Source organism: Sinohyriopsis cumingii, chromosome 1, assembly GCF_028554795.1.
Source record: "Sinohyriopsis cumingii isolate HCF-2022 chromosome 1, ASM2855479v2, whole genome shotgun sequence".
Taxonomy (NCBI): domain Eukaryota; kingdom Metazoa; phylum Mollusca; class Bivalvia; order Unionida; family Unionidae; genus Sinohyriopsis; species Sinohyriopsis cumingii.
This window is the reverse complement of record NC_142961.1, coordinates 63,437,497-63,455,792: the sequence shown is the minus strand read 5'-3', so window position 1 is coordinate 63,455,792 and position 18,296 is coordinate 63,437,497. Positions and strand designations below refer to the sequence as shown.

The following is an 18,296-nucleotide window of genomic DNA, read 5'->3' as shown; positions in this document are numbered from 1 at the left end:
ATGGGACATCATGCTACATATCTGCAGCATGATGTCCCAGTGCTAGACATCACTATGAACTGCCACACTACAGACATTATAGCGATATGACTGAATTGTTTTAAAAAAGCTACATTAAAAATCCAAATCACACACGCACACACACATTTTCTAAACCTCTTAATATATTTTCAATTTTACTTAGCTTTAATGATTATGAAGCTGAGACAGTTCATTCTACAACATGCTTGCTTACCCCAGTGACAATGGGGTCAAGGTGAGAGTCACAAAATGATCTTTGCATTAAGGATTTTTACATTACTTCTGCTTTCCAAACCTCTAAATCAATCTGCGTGCTTGGGATTAATCAAAATGACTTTATAAAGCTGAGAGACAGTTCGTTTCGTGACATGCACATGTGCTTCTTTGACTTTGGGGTCAAGATCACAATCATATAAATTTTGTGTTAAGGATTCAGTTAAAGTTTCTCCAATTTATTTAAATTCAAAAAGCCCTTGATGAATTTAGTTTATACATTGGATAAAATAATCACAAAGCTAAGATAATTCATTCTGCAACATGCACATTCAACCTTTAGATCATGGGGTCAAGGTCAGTTGTTTTACAGCAATGTTTTCATGATGGGCTTGACATGCAGTAACTGACTTTCTTGTTTTCATTTCAAGCAGTGCTTTATTATTTAATATAGTTGAAATGATTTATCATGAATTGTGACACAGAATTTAGTGAATAGTTTATGCCATTATTATAAAGAATTGTTGACTATGCTGCAGTGTTATCTTTCCATTGTCACTAATACCCATTTCATTGGCTTCTGATAACAGAATTGTTGACCATGCTGTACTGTTATCCTTCCAGAGTCACTAATACCCATTTCATTGGCTTCTGATAACATAGAATTGTTGACTATGCTGCAGTGTTATCTTTCCAGAGTCATTAGTAACTATATAATTCTTTTCTGATAAGGAAATCTCAACTGATTTGTACTGTTATCTTTCCAGAGCCACTTATCCCTCCCAAAAATTTCCACGTTGCCAAAGGTATTGCCGAGAGAGAAGGTGAACTGTCCCTACAGTGGGATCCCTATGACTGCAACAGTCCTGAACTTGAGTCTGGCTATGTGCTAAGCTACACCCTATACTACTGCCAGGTCATTGATGAATCATCTTGCAATTGTAAGTGTGTGTGTGTGTAAATGCATGCTTGTGTATATTTAAGTGTGTGTGTATGTGTGTACGTTTAAGTGTGAGTGTCTATTGTTAGAACTGTGTGGTCTTAAACTATGTAACAGAAGAAACAGAATGAACAAGTTTAGTAAAATCATCCAATAGATTTATTTCTCTAAGTTACAAAGTGAAAATTTAAGAAGGATTTCCAGTATTGTCAATTAAATTCCGAAAGTATATAATGCCCTAAATGAATTTAAAAAAATCTTGAATGTGATGATGTAACAATAGTCTTTAAATATCACAATGATATACTACAGATGGTCTTTGAATGAGTCCTTAGTAATCCCAAAGTAGTGTTGTAGTCCAAAAGGTCAATGAGCACTTTGTAATTCATATGAATAATTTAAATAAATGGTTCCTCTCAAATTATATCTGAACAAAACTTAAAACGATTCCACAGACTGATGATAAGATAACATTTTAACATTTATTTATCTCACCTTTATATAGACAGAAGTGGCCGAGTGGTCTAAAGCGCTCACCGTTACAGATCACTGCCATCTCACCTCTGTCTGCGTGGGTTCGAGTCCAAGGCTCGGCTAGCGTGGGTACGTGGGAAAGCCTGCCAGTAGCTTCTCGTTGGTCGGTGGTTCTTCCCTGGGTTTTCCAGGGTTCTTCCTCCACCATTAATACTGGCCGCCATGTATAGCCTATCTTGTGCTGAAAAATGGCGTTAAACCCTAGAACAACAACAATATAGACAGAATGTCGCCTGGCTTATGACATAACATCACATTCAGGACAATTTCATTAACGCTTAAAGAAGGTCAAGCCTTTAACTTAAATTCAAGCAACCATCTTTTATAAAATGCCACTGGTCAGGTAGACCAAAACTCACTCTGACACAGGTCAGGCACACAATATAAACTAAATTTACATAACACTATCTCTCTTCATTTGGGGATAACACTCATGTATGTGAGGTTTTGAAAATATCACTGGTAATATTACTGTCACATGTTGGATGAATATGTTGCCAGAAGAAGCATTAATGTCTCAGTGAAATCCCAAATATAGGATTGTTATCCCCACCCCAACACAGCTAGAAAAAAGACACAAATCATTTAAAATTTGGACTTCCAGCAGTATCTCATAAATTTAAGTGCCAAAATTTTGATTTTTGACAAATAGAAGGCTAGTTAAATTTGTACCATTTCAGAACCACAGACAAACATAAGACAACTATTGTTTATCAGTGTTGTCTAAACTATTCCACCCATTGGATCAAAAGTTATGGACATGAGTATGGCAAGCTTTACACCTCCTGAAGTGTTCTAATCTGTAAAAAGAGTTAGTGCTGTCTGTCTGGTTGTTCTCCAGATTAATTTTTATTTATTTCAGTGTACAACATAATGGCTAGTTTGGGTGCAGTATCATTTGAGGGATATATCTACAATTATACAATTAGAAAACTGAAACCAGGAGGACGCTACAAAGTTTGGCTAACAGCAAGAACATCAGCAGGGGAAGGACCACCCACAGATGCGATTGATACATATGTTTACTTACAAGGTAATTCTCATGGTACAGATATTGTACTTTGCATCATGTGCGTCAATGTATTTGCACACAAATGAGAATAATCAAAATATATAACCAGAACACAATGTAGATTCTTTGATCTTTTCCATAGAAAACCCATCTTTTATTTTACATTTTCTGCTACAGTCCAGTTTAGACAGTGACACAGTCATCATCACCATAATAACCATTGTCAGCATCATTGTCAGCATCATAATTATCCTCACAGTAGTCATTGTCAACATCATTATCATTGTAATTTTCATTATTACAGTAGTTCTCATCATCATTATCAGTGGCAGTGGGATCCACCAGTCAATAGCATACAGTTACTTCACATGCTTGTAGCAGGAATCAATGGCTCAGTTGTTAGCCAGTCAGACTCGCAACTGAATGGATGTGACCTTGAATCCTGCCATCAGGTCAGCCCGGGTCAGGTACTGGGCATGGCACTCGACTCAGTTCACCTCATCACTAAATGACCATGAAATATTGGTTTGCCATAAAATGTCAAAACCAAAACGTGTTTTTATGTTATATGAAGTATAACCCAAAGCATAATGTCATATTGGTATAGCATGATATATTTTCTACACAATAATAAGTTTTCAGTTACTCTCCAATAAAGAGCAATAGTTAGTTTTATCATGTCCTGCAGAAAAATGAAATTACATGGGTAAACAATTTGTTATTTTATTCTGGGCTATGAAAGACCCTTTTAATTTATTGCAAAAGAATATTTTATATTTTAGAAATAAAGAAGAAAAAATCAGTAATTGTAGTCTGAACACTTGGGAAAATGCAGGGTAAGATTATTGTCACATAATGGTAATATGACCTAGCCTGAGGATAATATTACCGGACCTGAGGGTAATATGACCTGGTCTGAGGGTAATATGACCTGACCCAAGTGTAATATGACCTAGTCTGAGGGTAATATGACCTAGTCTGAGGGTAACATTACCTGACCTGAGGGTAATATGATCTGTCCTGAGGGTAATATGACCTAGTCTGAGGGTAATATGACCTGACCTGAGGGTAATATGACCTGACCTGAGGGTAATATGACCTGGACTGAGGGTAATATGATCTGTCCTGAGGGTAATATGATCTGGCCTGAGGGTAATATGACCTGGCCTGAGGGTAATATGACCTAGCCTGAGGATAATATGACCTGACCTGAGGGTAATATGACCTGGTCTGAGGGTAATATGACCTGACCCAAGTGTAATATGACCTAGTCTGAGGATAATAAGACCTGACCTGAGGGTAACATTACCTGACCTGAGGGTAATATGACCTATCCTGAGGGTAATATGACCTAGTCTGAGGGTAATATGACCTGTCCTGAGGGTAATATGACCTGGCCTGAGGGTAATATGACCTAGCCTGAGGATAATATTACCTGACCTGAGGGTAATATGACCTGGTCTGAGGATAATATTACCTGACCTGAGGGTAATATGACCTGGTCTGAGGGTAATATGACCTGACCCAAGTGTAATATGACCTAGTCTGAGGATAATATGACCTGACCTGAGGGTAACATTACCTGACCTGAGGGTAATATGACCTATCCTGAGGGTAATATGACCTAGTCTGAGGGTAATATGACCTATCCTGAGGGTAATATGACCTGACCTGAGGGTAATATGACCTGGACTGAGGGTAATATGACCTGACCTGAGGGTAATATGACCTGACCTGAGGGTAATATGATCTGTCCTGAGGGTAATATGATCTGGCCTGAGGGTAATATGACCTGGCCTGAGGGTAATATGACCTGGTCTGAGGGTAATATGACCTGACCCAAGTGTAATATGACCTAGTCTGAGGGTAATATGACCTAGTCTGAGGGTAACATTACCTGACCTGAGGGTAATATGATCTGTCCTGAGGGTAATATGACCTAGCCTGAGGGTAATATGACCTGGCCTGAGGGTAATATGACCTGGCCTGAGGGTAATATGACCTAGCCTGAGGGTAATAGGACCTAGTCTGAGGGTAATAGGACCTAGTCTGAGGGTAATAGGACCTGATCTGAGGGTAATATGACCTGACCTGAGGGTAATATGACCTGACCTAAGGGTAATATGACCTGGCTTGAGGGTAATATGACATGACCTGTGGATAATACAAAGACATCTGAGAAGATGGAATATTTTTGGGAAATATGTGTCGGAATTCAAACATTTTCTAATAGTAACATAATAGGTGTATTAAGATAGTAAACTCTCATTACATTGAATGTGGGTGCAATCAGTTTAATAGTTGTAACACACATTTCAGGCCACTTTTTAGCAAGAGCTGTCTTTTTTGTTTAATTGCAAACAATGTATGATAAGAGAGTTAAAACACAAAAGAAATGATGATGCATTTGTTATACCTGTGACTTTCTGACTTGTTCTGTAGTGTACTGACCAAGATTAACAGTAGCTTTCCATACTAACAAAGATTAATGGTAGTTTTTCATAACAAAGATTAATGGTGGTTTTCCATAACAAAAGATTAATGGTAGTTTTCTATAACAAAGATTAATGGTAGCTTTCCATGCTAACAAAGATTAATGGTAGTTTTGTATAACAAAGATTAATGGTAGTTTTCCATGCTAACAAAGATTAATGGTAGTTTTCCATAACAAAGATTAATGGTAGTTTTCTATAACAAAAAATAATGGTAGTTTTCCATGCTATCAAAGATTAATGGTAGTTTTCCATAACAAAAGATCAATGGTAGTTTTCCATAACAAAGATTAATCTTAGTTTTCCATAACAAACATTAATGGTAGTTTTCTATAACAAAAATTAATGGTAGTTTTCCATACTAACAAAGATTAATGGTAGTTTTCCATAACAAAAGATTAATGGTAGTTTTCCATAACAAACATTAATGGTGGCTTTTCATGACAAAAATTAATGATAGCTTTCCATACTAACATAGATTAATGGTAGTTTTCCATTACAATGATTAATAATAGCTTTCCATAACAAAGATTAATGGTAGTTTTCCAATACAAAGATTAATGGCAATTTTCCATAACAAAGATTAATGGTAGCTTTCTGTAACAAAGCTAATAGTAGCTTTCCATACTAGCATAAAAAAATAACAAACACTGCGCACACTCAGCCTCCCTAGAGAGTCACAGGTTGGAAACTTTATGAACCTTTGTCCAAAGTCCTGCAGTTCAGTTGACACTGGTGTGGAGTTTGTAGTTGGATGTGGAGTAACTTTTAGAAAAAATTAAATACAAACAAAGGGAACAAGTTTGGACAAAATGGTTTACAAAATCAGATATATTTCTGTTCTTATATTATATAATGAAGTCATGTAACAACAACATCCCTCCCTTTCAAGTAATTGTTGGGGCCTTTCAGTCATAAATTGTCCAATCCTTTCATACTTTAAACTATTTAAACCTTTCCTCAATGAACTTTTGCTAATATTACACTCCTGTATGCTGAAAAAGGTACAGATAGCAAACATTTTTATTGCAGTATGAATGGAGCAGTGTAAACAAGATGTCATTTACTGTATCTTTTTTCGGTAACATGTTGGACATATAGAGTCTGATCTCAAACAGAATACCTTTCCTGTCTTATTCACTTTATTTTCAAGACTTGCATTAAAAATACAAATTTTGATTTTCTGTATTTTTTCTTGGAAGCCCTAATACTTAACTGGCCTAGTGGTTAGAGTGTCCGCCTCGGATGCGGGAGGTCGCAGGTTTGAACCCCGGCCGAGTCATACCAAAAACTTACAAAAATGGTATTTACAGCTGCCTCGCATGGCACTTAGCATTAAGAGGTTAGTGTTAGGACTGGTCGGCCTGGTGTCAGGATACTGTGACTGGATGGGACATCATGCTACATGTCTGTGGCATGATGCCCCAGTGCTAGACATCACTATAAATTGTCACACTGCAGACATCGTTGTGATATGACTGAAAAATTGTTAAAGCTATGTTAAAATAATAAATCACACACATCACACAGATAACCAGTCAATTTGACATGTTCTCAGTCAGGAGGAATGCACAACTTTGCATGGAAGATCAGACAGACTTTTGCTGAATTGTTTTAAGCGAAGAGTCGGCAGAAGAGAATCAGTTTTTGAAATGAAATCAGATAATTAGAACAAGGCATCCAGATGCAGCAAGTTTCAGCCATAGAGCAAAAATTCAAGAATAACTTCCAGTTTAACTGGCATGGGAAATTATTGTGGTTGGAAATGTCAGAGATGGTGCTGTAAGCTGTAGCGATACAAAAGAAAATCAAACACTTTTACTGTATGATGTGCAGACTATTGAACCAGCAGGTGTCAAAACTTGCATACACGTGAATCTCCAGGCTGGGAGGGTTTTTCTCATGATGAAGGTGTTTTTACCAGAAGAATAATATTCCTAGAATGGAGTTTTATGCCTAGTAAACTGTACACAGAAGAATAATGTTCCTAGAATGGAGCTTTATGCCTATTACACTAGACACAGAAGATTGTTCCTAGAATGGAGCTTTATGCCTATTACACTGGACACAGAAGATTGTTCCTAGAATGGAGCTTTATGCCTGGTACACTGGACACAGAAGATTGTTCCTAGAATGGAGTTTTATGCCTAGTACACTGGACACAGAAGATTGTTCCTAGAATGGAGCTTTATGCCTGGTACACTGGACACAGAAGATTGTTCCTAGAATGGAGCTTTATGCCTAGTACACTGGACACAGAAGATTGTTCCTTGAATGGAGCTTTATGCCTATTACACTGGACACAGAAAAATAATGTTCCTAGAATGGAGCTTTATGACTAGTACACTGGACACAGAAGATTGTTCCTAGAATGGAGCTTTATGCCTGGTACACTGGACACAGAAGATTGTTCCTAGAATGGAGCTTTATGCCTATTACACTGGACACAGAAAAATAATGTTCCTAGAATGGAGCTTTATGCCTGGTACACTGGACACAGAAGATTGTTCCTAGAATGGAGCTTTATGCCTGGTACACTGGACACAGAAGATTGTTCCTAGAATGGAGCTTTATGCCTGGTACACTGGACACAGAAGATTGTTCCTAGAATGGAGTTTTATGCCTAGTACACTGGACACAGAAGATTGTTCCTAGAATGGAGCTTTATGCCTAGTACACTGGACACAGAAGATTGTTCCTAGAATGGAGCTTTATGCCTACTGGTAGTACACTGGACACAGAAGATTGTTCCTAGAATGGAGTTGTATGCCTAGTACACTGGACACAGAAGATTGTTCCTAGAATGGAGCTTTATGTCTAACGGTAGTACACTGGACACAGAAGATTGTTCCTAGAATGGAGTTGTATGCCTAGTACACTGGACACAGAAGAATAATGTTCCTAGAATGGAGCTTTATGCCTACCATTAGTACACTGGACACAGAAGATACACCTAATTATTGTTAGAATCATGGATGATAAACAGGAAGTGGGTCCACGTTTTAGACTTTTGGATTATCAGCAAGCATCACAATATATTGACTAACTTCCTTTAAATAGTCTAAGTATAACTGGCAATGTTATAAATAAGCTGATGTTTAGAATACAAATTATACATGTTTTCTTGGAATACAGATTATACATTTTCTTGGAATACAGGTTATACATATTTTCTCTCAATAGAAATCATGCCTATTTTCTGGGAATACAAGTTATAAATGTTTTCTCAGACTGCAAATTACACATTTTCTCAGAATACATGTTATACACATTTTCACAGGACCACAAGCGAAGTAACATACTTGTATCTTAATATGTTCCCTAGACTTATAAATGTTGACAGTATTTTGTAATACACCACTATTATCATAAAGTACTGACAGCTATATTGTGTATCTTGATACAGTATTAGCAGGGACACTACCATTTTATATATTACTCACAAAAGTATCCATTAATACATACCTCACAAAAGTATCCATGATACATACCACACAAACATATCCTTTCATACATACTACATAAAACTATTCCAAGACAGTCCTCACAGAACTATGATAAATACCATACAAAAATATCCTTTGATACATACACACGAAACTAATCTTTGATACTTACCTCACAAAACTATCCTGAGACATTCCTGACAAAACTATTCTGAGATATTCCTGATAAAAATATCCTGAGACATTCCTACCATCCTGAGACATACCTTACAAAACTATCCTTTGATACATACCAGACAGAACTATCCTTTGAGACATACCTGACAAAACTCTCCTTTGATCATACCTCAGAATCATCCTTTGTTACATAACTCACAAAACCATTCTTTGATACATACCCCACAAGACCATCCATTGATACATACCACACAAAACCATCCTTAGATACATACCACACAAAACCATCCGTGGATACATACCACACAAAACCATCCTTAGATACATACCACACAAAACCATCCGTGGATACATACCACACAAAAGCATCCTTTGATACATACCACACAAAGCTATCCTTTGATACATACCACACAAAACCTTTCTATGATACATACTTGACAAAACCTTTCTTTGATACATACCCCTCAAAACCATCCATTGATACATAGTGCACAAATCCATTCATCGATACATACCACACAAGACCATCCACTAATACATGCCACACAAAACCATCCTTGGATACATACCACACAAAATCATTCTTTGATACATACCACACAAAATTGTCCATGGATACATAACACACAAAACCATCCTTTGACACATACCACACAAAACGTTTTGTTCCAAGTCAGCAGCAGGAGGGAGTTTAATTTTGCCAGCATCAGGATATCACACCATATGAAGCAAACTGTTTCATGCATCGAAAAACAAAACAGTAATGCAGATTAATGTTTATTACTTACCCTCCCATTTATACTTACTGAATACAGTCCATGGTTAGATGTGAATGGACAAAGTTTAATGTAATAATAATAATAATACTGATGATGGTGATTAAGTTAGGGGCCATCCATTTAGTACTTACACAAAAATCTGGCAAAGCTTGACCCCTCCACCCCTTCCTGTACACATGCCTACTTTTTTCACACCCCACCTGCATACATGCGCTTGATGCACACACACACAACACCCGAATTCTATAGAACGGCCTATATTTAATCCATGCAGAAATGATCAAGGATTAATAATGTTAATGTGTTTAATAAAACATAGTCCACCAATGTTGAATGTCTGGCTGCATCAACAAAATAAGCTGTGTAATTTTAAAAAGTTTGTCTAGTGTCTACTAAAATTCAGATGCCAACTGGACCCAGTCAAACAGGTTAATATTAGACAAATTATTATCGAGGTCACCCCCCCCATTTCCAATGCATATGTAAATTATCAGTAGACCCCCACCCATAAGCAAGCATATGCATTTGGATTACCCCCCTCCCCCTCCATGGATACATACTAAATGAATAGCCCCTTACTTACAAATAAGAACTAATCTTATTTTAGGTCCTCTATCCATGTGTATATACAGGCTTGTAATAAGGAATGTTTTAACACATTGGCACACACACATACACTTTAATATTTACTATATATAATTGCTTATTGGTCAGGTCCAACTGCATACAGCATAGACCCTGATCTGCCATCACATAATGTGCCAACAAATCAGGGTCTACAAATTACTTCTAGCAAACATCGTAGACCCAGGTCTGCTAGCACATTATACAGTGGCAGATCTGCGTCTTTACAGTTTGCATTTAGATCCAACTTGTATACAAGTATAGACTGCACTCTATATTGCTTACGGTTTATACTTCTAATACACTCATTGTGAAAGGAAGAGATACTTGGGGCTGATTTAATATATAGAATAATGTTCAAAACATTGATTTGATTGCATTGCCAATTATCAGGGGGAGGTCATTTCACAACAATGCAAAATTAATGTAATTTGGTGTATCAAAGCATCTTGACTAGTGGACGATATTAAAAAACCCTAGTTCCAGTCTGGTTGTACATTTTAGAAATATTGGTTGAACATTCTCATTGAATACTAGATCAACTGTTTAAGATTAAACGGGTATGTGATAAATAAGACTGTGCCACTCCAATTTAGGATACTTCCTATGTGACTTTGCGGTTAACTGTCATAAGGATAACCAAAGTAGCACAGATTCAGACTATCTGTAAAGAAATAAATGTCAGTATGGACAAGAACAAGTAATTTCCATATCAGATTATCATGAGCATAGAGCTGTGAAATTCAATCTAAATTGCAAATATCTTTTCAGTGAAGTTTTCAAACAGTATGTGGCAATTTCATCAATATGCACACAAAACTATTGTACAATAAAAATGTGAAAATTACAAACTGATGAGGACTAATTTTAAATTTTATAGTTTGTACATAGATGCACTTTATTGTGGCCTTTCAACACAATTACAGTTGCAGCTTCCAACTGTAGTCAACAATTTCTTGTGTATCGACCTTTGACCTTGTTAGAGGTGGTGGGTGGAAAGGATTTGCATCACTAGTTCACAAAGCAGCAAAATCTTGATTTGCTCTCAGCACATGTAATATGTGTACCAGTATTCATTCTTTATGTTCAGTGTGGATTCTTACATAAAATAGAGAACCTGACAATTTGCTTTTTTTATTGATTGCCCGTTTTCATGGTTTGCCATCAACATTGAATTTAAAGATCCCCAGAAATAATCATCTATCAGTGGAGATATGGGGGCTTTTTTTCCTTACAAAGATAAGGCATTACTTTTAACAGTGACAGGATGAATTCACAGTACATGTATCATGTTGCTTATTATGAACTTAAGTACTGGTAGTTTACAAATGTCTTGATCTGTTAATAGATAGTGAACACTGATTATTACAGCATTGATAAATTTCCTATTAGAGAGTGAAAAATAATAATTACAGCACTGACATATTTCTACTCTTTCCATTTCAGAGTTTCCATCATGGGGTCAGATTATTATCATTGTTGGATCTGTTATTATTATTTTGGCAATAATCACTTGTTTAATGTAAGTATTTTGCAATTACCTAAGTGGTCTTAAACTTAAGTTTTCATGTTGCTGTCATTAAGAGCTAGAGGAAGAGAGACTAAATTTAGTATTGTCCCTCACATCAATATACCTATTACAACATGAAAATGTTAAGAGAGTGGGATGAAGATAGACTAAACTTAATGTAGTTCCCAGTGTATTATATCTATTATAACCAAAATGTTTCATGCCTTGTTTCATATCAAGTAAATTATTCAGCCTCCCATTTACCCATATTTCCCAACCTGGTGTACCTTCAGTACATGCAAGAGTCAGTTGATGGGAGGGGTCTTACATACAAGAGCCAGTTGAAGGGAGGGGTCTTAACATACAAGATCAAGTTGATGGGAGGAGTCTTACAATCAAGAGTCAGTTGGTTGGGAGGGGTCTTACCTACAACAAACAGTTGATGGGAGGGGTCTTGCATACAAGATCCAGTTGATGGGATGATTCTCATATACAAAGATCAGTTGATGGGAGGGTCTTAAATACAAGAAACAATTGATGGGAGGAGGTCTTACATACAAGAAACAGTTGATGAGAGGGGTCTTACATACAAGATCTAGTTGATGGGAGGGGTCTTACATACAGTATCTAATTGATGAGAAGGGTCTTACAAGATCTAGTTGATGGGAGGGTCTTACATACAAGATCTAGTTGATGGGAGGGGTCTTACATACAAGATCTAGTTGATGGGAGGGGTCTTACATACAAGATCTAGTTGATGGGAGAGGTCTTACATACAGTATCTAGTTGATGGGAGGGGTCTTACATACAGTATCTAGTTGATGGGAGGGGTCTTACATACAAGATCTAGTTGACTGGGGGGGTGTCTTACATACAAGAGCTAGTTGATTGATTGGGTGTCCTACATACAAGATCTGGTCGAGGGGAGGGGTCTTACTTACAAGATCTAGTTGATAGGGGTGTCTTACATACAGCATCTAGTTGATGGGAGGGGTCTTACATACAAGGTCTAGTTGATGGGGGTGTCTTACATACAAGAGCTAGTTCATTGATGGAGGTGTCCTGCATACACGATCTGGTTGAAGGGAGGGATATTACATACATTATAAAATGAAGTTTAGATTGATCAATAACAATATAATATGAAAGAAAGGTGTTTGCTCTGATTCTGATAATTTGTCTATGTTTCACATTTAGTCTTACAATTAGAAAATATATCAATTACAAAAATTAGACAGAAGACAGAAGAACGTGAGCCACACTGAAAACTATTTTTTTTAAAACTTTTATATAATTTTATTACATATGGGTAAACTTTATTATTTTCAGTTTGGAAAATAAGAATTCTTAAAGATTTGTGATTTTCAATTTAATTAGAGGAAGTTTTGAATTAAAAGAATGTAAAAATGTATATTTTGTAATAATCAGAAAAGATTATTTATATTAACTTCCTTGTTTATAAGACTGTCAAACCTATTCCTGTAAACCTCCTTGTTCGTGAGACTTAAATATATTTCTCTAAATGTCATTTTTTGTCAGGCTGTCAAAAGTATTTCTCTAAACTTTCTTGTTTGTGAGACTGTCAAGTATTTCTGTAAACTTCCTTGTTTGTCAGACTCAAAAGTATTTCTGTAAACCTCCTTGTTTGTCAGACTTTCAAAAGTATTTCTGTAAACCTCCTTGTTTGTCAGACTTTCAGAAGTATTTATGTAAACCTCCTTGTTTGTCAGACTGTCAAAAGTATTTCTGTAAACCTCCTTGTTTGTCAGACTGTCAAAAGTATTTCTGTAAACATCCTTGTTTGTCAGACTGTCAAAAGTATTTCGGTAAACTTCCTTGTTTGTCAGACTGTCAAAAGTATTTCTGTAAACCTCCTTGTCAGACTTTCATAAGCATTTTGTAAACCTCCTTGTTTGTCAGACTTTCAAAAGCATTTCTGTAAACCTCCTTGTTCTTCAGACTTTCATAAGTATTTCTGTAAACCTCCTTGTTTGTCAGACTTTCAAAAGTATTTCTATAAACCTCCTTGTTTGTCAGACTTTCAAAAGTATTTCTGTAAACTTCCTTGTTTGCCAGACTGTCAAAAGTATTTCTGTAAACCTCCTTGTCAGACTTTCATAAGCATTTCTGTAAACCTCCTTGTTTGTCAAACTTTCAAAAGCATTTCTGTAAACCTCCTTGTTTGTCAGACTTTCATACGTATTTCTATAAACCTCCTTGTTTGTCAGACTTTCAAAAATATTTCTGTAAACTTCCTTGTTTGCCAGACTGTCAAAAGTATTTCTGTAAACCTCCTTGTTTGTCAGACTTTCAAAAGTATTTCTGTAAACCTCCTTGTTTGTCAGACTTTCATAAGTATTTCTGTAAACCTCCTTGTTTGTCAGACTGTCAAAAGTATTTCTATAAACCTCCTTGTTTGTCAGACTTTCAAAAGTATTTCTGTAAACTTCCTTGTTTGCCAGACTTTCATAAGTATTTCTGTAAACCTCCTTGTTTGTCAGACTTTCAAAAGTATTTCTATAAACCTCCTTGTTTGTCAGACTGTCAAAAGTATTTTATAGTTTTAAGCTTAAAATTCCTCAGTCCAGTAGAGTAATATGAGCAGTCAGTTTTTATTTTAATTATTCAGCAGCATCAATATAGGAATTTTCCATTAAACTTTTTATGTTACATTAGTATGTCAATTTCAATTTTTTGCCAGTAAATTCCATGTACATCAATTTCATTTTTTTTTCTTCAGTAAACTCTTTCACTATATCAAGGGCCGAAGAGAAGCATTTAGCAAGATAGAGGTATGATATTTGTTTTATTTATTTATTGTTGACAAAAAAGCTGGATAGTAATAGATTGTTCTATGTTCAGTTTGTACAAAGGCAAAGTTGCTCCTGTTGATATTGTTGGGAAGTGCAGGCTTAGAAATAAGTCAGAAAACAGGATTCAGTATTTGTTGTCATTCCATGCATTGATAAAACTTGGGTCTTACTCACAGTTCAAGGAGTAGTACAATGAAACCTGTTATAGGAGACACCACATATAAAAGACACCAGCTTTATGAGACAACATTTACAATATTTATGAATCCCTTTTTCTGAATTTGTTGCCTTTATGTAAAGGACACCTGTTTATAATAGTCAACATCTGTGACTTCCTCATCTGAATTTGTAAGGGGCCTTGGGTGTCTCAGTGGACTAAGACACTTACCTTTGCAGATTTCTGACATTACACCTCTGTCCCCTTGGGGTCACATTTCCAGTTGGCCAACATTAGTATGTGAAAAAGCTTGCCAGTAGCTACCTATATGTCAGTGATTCTTCATGGAGTCTTCCTGGGATCTTCGTCAACCAAAAGACCGCTCCGGTGGCATAGTGGTTAGAGCATCAGCTTCGGATGCGGGAGGTCATGGGTTCAATCCCCAGCCAAGTCATGCCAAAGACTTACAAAAATGGTACTAACAGCTGCTTCGCTTGGTGCTCAGCATTAAGAGGTTAGTGTTAGGACTGGTTGGCCTGGTGTCAGGATAATGTGATTGGGTGGGACATCATCCTGAATGTCTGCAACATGATGTCCCAGTGCTAGGCATCACTATATACTGCCGCACTGCAAACGTCGTAGTGATATGACTGAAAAAGTGTTAAAGCTATGTTAAAAATCAAAATCACACACACATTCCTCAACCAAACATAGTGGCTGCTATGTATAACCTACTGCGATGAAAAATGGCATTAAATCCACAATACCAAGCCTGATTTATTAGTCTTTGTATCATGAGACCAGAGTATAATAAGGAGCTCTTATTTAGAATGGACAAAACTTATTTCATATGTATTTGTTACCTTTATATAGAGACACCTGTTTATTCTGAATTTTTCTGAATTTATAATCTTTATATAAATGGCACCTGTATACAAAAGGACAAAATTGTTTGGTCCCTTAAACATCATTATAGTAAAATTTCACAGTAATTGCAGGTTTTAGATATACTTAATACTTTCTTTAAAAAAATTCTCATTTAATGAAAATTCACATGCTCAGCAGTAACACAGCATATTGGTTTCTTCACAATGATTTCAGTACTATAAAAACAAACATTGTTCTTTTGTGCAGCTTGTTTTAGGTCACTGGGATAAAGTAATAAACAAATATGAGCGTTTTTCATTCATTGTTTTTTTTTTTTATACCTAAGAAGTATAGATATTGAATTCTGCTTCATATTAATCTTTATTATATGCTCACTTTTTTTCTCTGTTAACTTTACATTGTCAGAATTTTTCAGTATTTTACAATATTGAACTCACACGCACTTCATATTTTGCACTCATAAATGAACTACTTTTCTATTGTAAACAGATAAAGGACACAGACACCAGCACTTTTGGTTTGTAAACCAATCGTGCACTCATGTAGTAGGCGCTTTACATTTTGGTTGATTATATTTGTTTCTGAATGAACTAAAGCAGGTGTTTCGTGGACTGCCACATACCTGCTGCCTTACTACATTCCATGTTAACTTTTTTGATAGAATGTTTCAGATTTAGGCAGGCAATAGACACCATATTTCATAAAATTGCTGAGTACCTACAAATAACATGAAAGTGACAAGGCATAAACTGTATTCTTTAGCTGGTTATAAGAATGGCAAAAAATATACTTAGTTTTTCATCCTGAATTTCCTCAAAATGTACTTTCTTAGTTCTGCAAATCCAGATTACATGAGTCATGTCATGGGTTCTCAAGCATGATTACACATTTATAAATTGTACTGTAATTTCGACTATATTCCAAGTGCAGTTACATCCTCCTTACTGCACTCAAAATGAAATAAACATTATATTCCATTGCCTCTTTTTGATAATTGCAATTAAAAGACTTCATATTTTTCCCACATAATGATTTCAAGCATTCAGTGACAGAACAGAAACACACTAGCAGATGTCAACACACTGCTCCTTCGCCGCTGAAATCCAATGTACTTCATGTCGAATTGGTACAGATAAATCCAGTCCATCATCAGTAAATTTTATAGAAACGACAGAAATACTCAAATCTATTCATTCCAGATCAATTGGAAAAGTTGTTGCAATGCGCATTCATTCACAATATGAATCCGAATTTCAATTTTAAGTAGAACAAAATGCCCTTTTCTTTTGAAAATTATGTCTAGCGCATGACTAAGTTCAAATTTATCTGGGCGGGGTTATGTGTGCATTAATAATGTTGTTATTGTGTAATGATGAATCTGTGCTTGTGTATTTAGTTTGGAATACAGCATACATTCAGTTACTTTGTTTCATGTAGTGTATTTTTGTTTACATAATTAAGCCTTAGGTAGAATAAGAAAATGAGCATATAATAAAAAGGTTGCTGCATTTGTATGGGAAAATATGAACTCGTTTTGTAAGATGGATATACTGCACTCCCAAGATTATGCAGTATTTCCAGCCAAAAAATGTGTTCATATTTTCCCATACAAATGCAGTAACCTATAAGTATTGTGTTTCACAGCTCATTAAAACAATTTACTGAACTCAACAAAAACCTATAACCCAGCTTGCATATACCAGTCTGTATATATTTCACAGCTAAGTAAAACAATTTATTGAACTCAACAAAAACTTATAACCTAGCTTGCATATACCAGTCTGTATATATTTCACAGCTCATTAAAACAATTTATTGAACTCAACAAAAACCTATAACCTAGCTTGCATATACCAGTCTGTATATATTTCACAGCTCATTAAAACAATTTATTGAACTCAACAAAAACCTATAACCTAGCTTGCATATACCAGTCTGTATATATTTCACAGCTAAGTAAAACAATTTATTGAACTCAACAAAAACTTATAACCTAGCTTGCATATACCAGTCTGTATATATTTCACAGCTAAGTAAAACAATTTATTGAACTCAACAAAAACTTATAACCTAGCTTGCATATACCAGTCTGTATATATTTCACAGCTCATTAAAACAATTTATTGAACTCAACAAAAACCTATAACCCAGCTCTTATGTACCAGTCTGTATATATTTCACAGCTCATTAAATCAATTTATTGAACTCAACAAAAACCCTTTTGACGTTAAAAATAAATCTGGTTTGAATGGGAATCTGTCTATTAAAGTTGGTTCACCCTGTCTGAAGAAAATGAATACAGCAGGTGTGTTGCATGTGTTCATTACATATCAGATTTAGATGCAGTGAGTGCATCATCATTTTATTACAGAGATAAGTTGCATGCTGTAGGTTTTCTATTGTATAATTTATGGTTTTATTAAGTTGATGACTGTTTAATATTGCTTTAAATAAACTATGCAATGACTTTATGATTACTCCATGAAGTTGGTATTTAATTTTGTTGAGATCTGTATCGTATACAGCATGGTATTTCTTGTTTATAACACTGTATGATAATAAAAAAGTGAATGTTCTTCGATTGAATTTATCATTGTAGATTGTTTATTTTCGTCAAAACTTTCAACATTCTGTTTCAGGTTCCAGACACCAGAACCCAGTTTATGAATACTGATGATTATGTGCAA

The 18,296-nt window shown here is 35.6% G+C and overlaps 1 protein-coding gene across 2 annotated transcripts in view; it reads left to right on the top strand.

Moving 5' to 3' along the window:
* Nucleotides 1-18,296, top strand: part of LOC149806993 (uncharacterized) — a 102,296-nt gene that overhangs the window by 69,487 nt on the left and 14,513 nt on the right. For both annotated transcript variants that reach the window (XM_089960483.1, XM_089960477.1), the window contains 5 exons: nt 1,002-1,175; nt 2,571-2,741; nt 11,688-11,763; nt 14,492-14,543; nt 18,249-18,296. In XM_089960483.1, coding sequence (XP_089816609.1) covers nt 1,002-1,175; nt 2,571-2,741; nt 11,688-11,763; nt 14,492-14,543; nt 18,249-18,296 — 521 coding nt within the window. The remainder of the gene's footprint in view (nt 1-1,001; nt 1,176-2,570; nt 2,742-11,687; nt 11,764-14,491; nt 14,544-18,248) is intronic.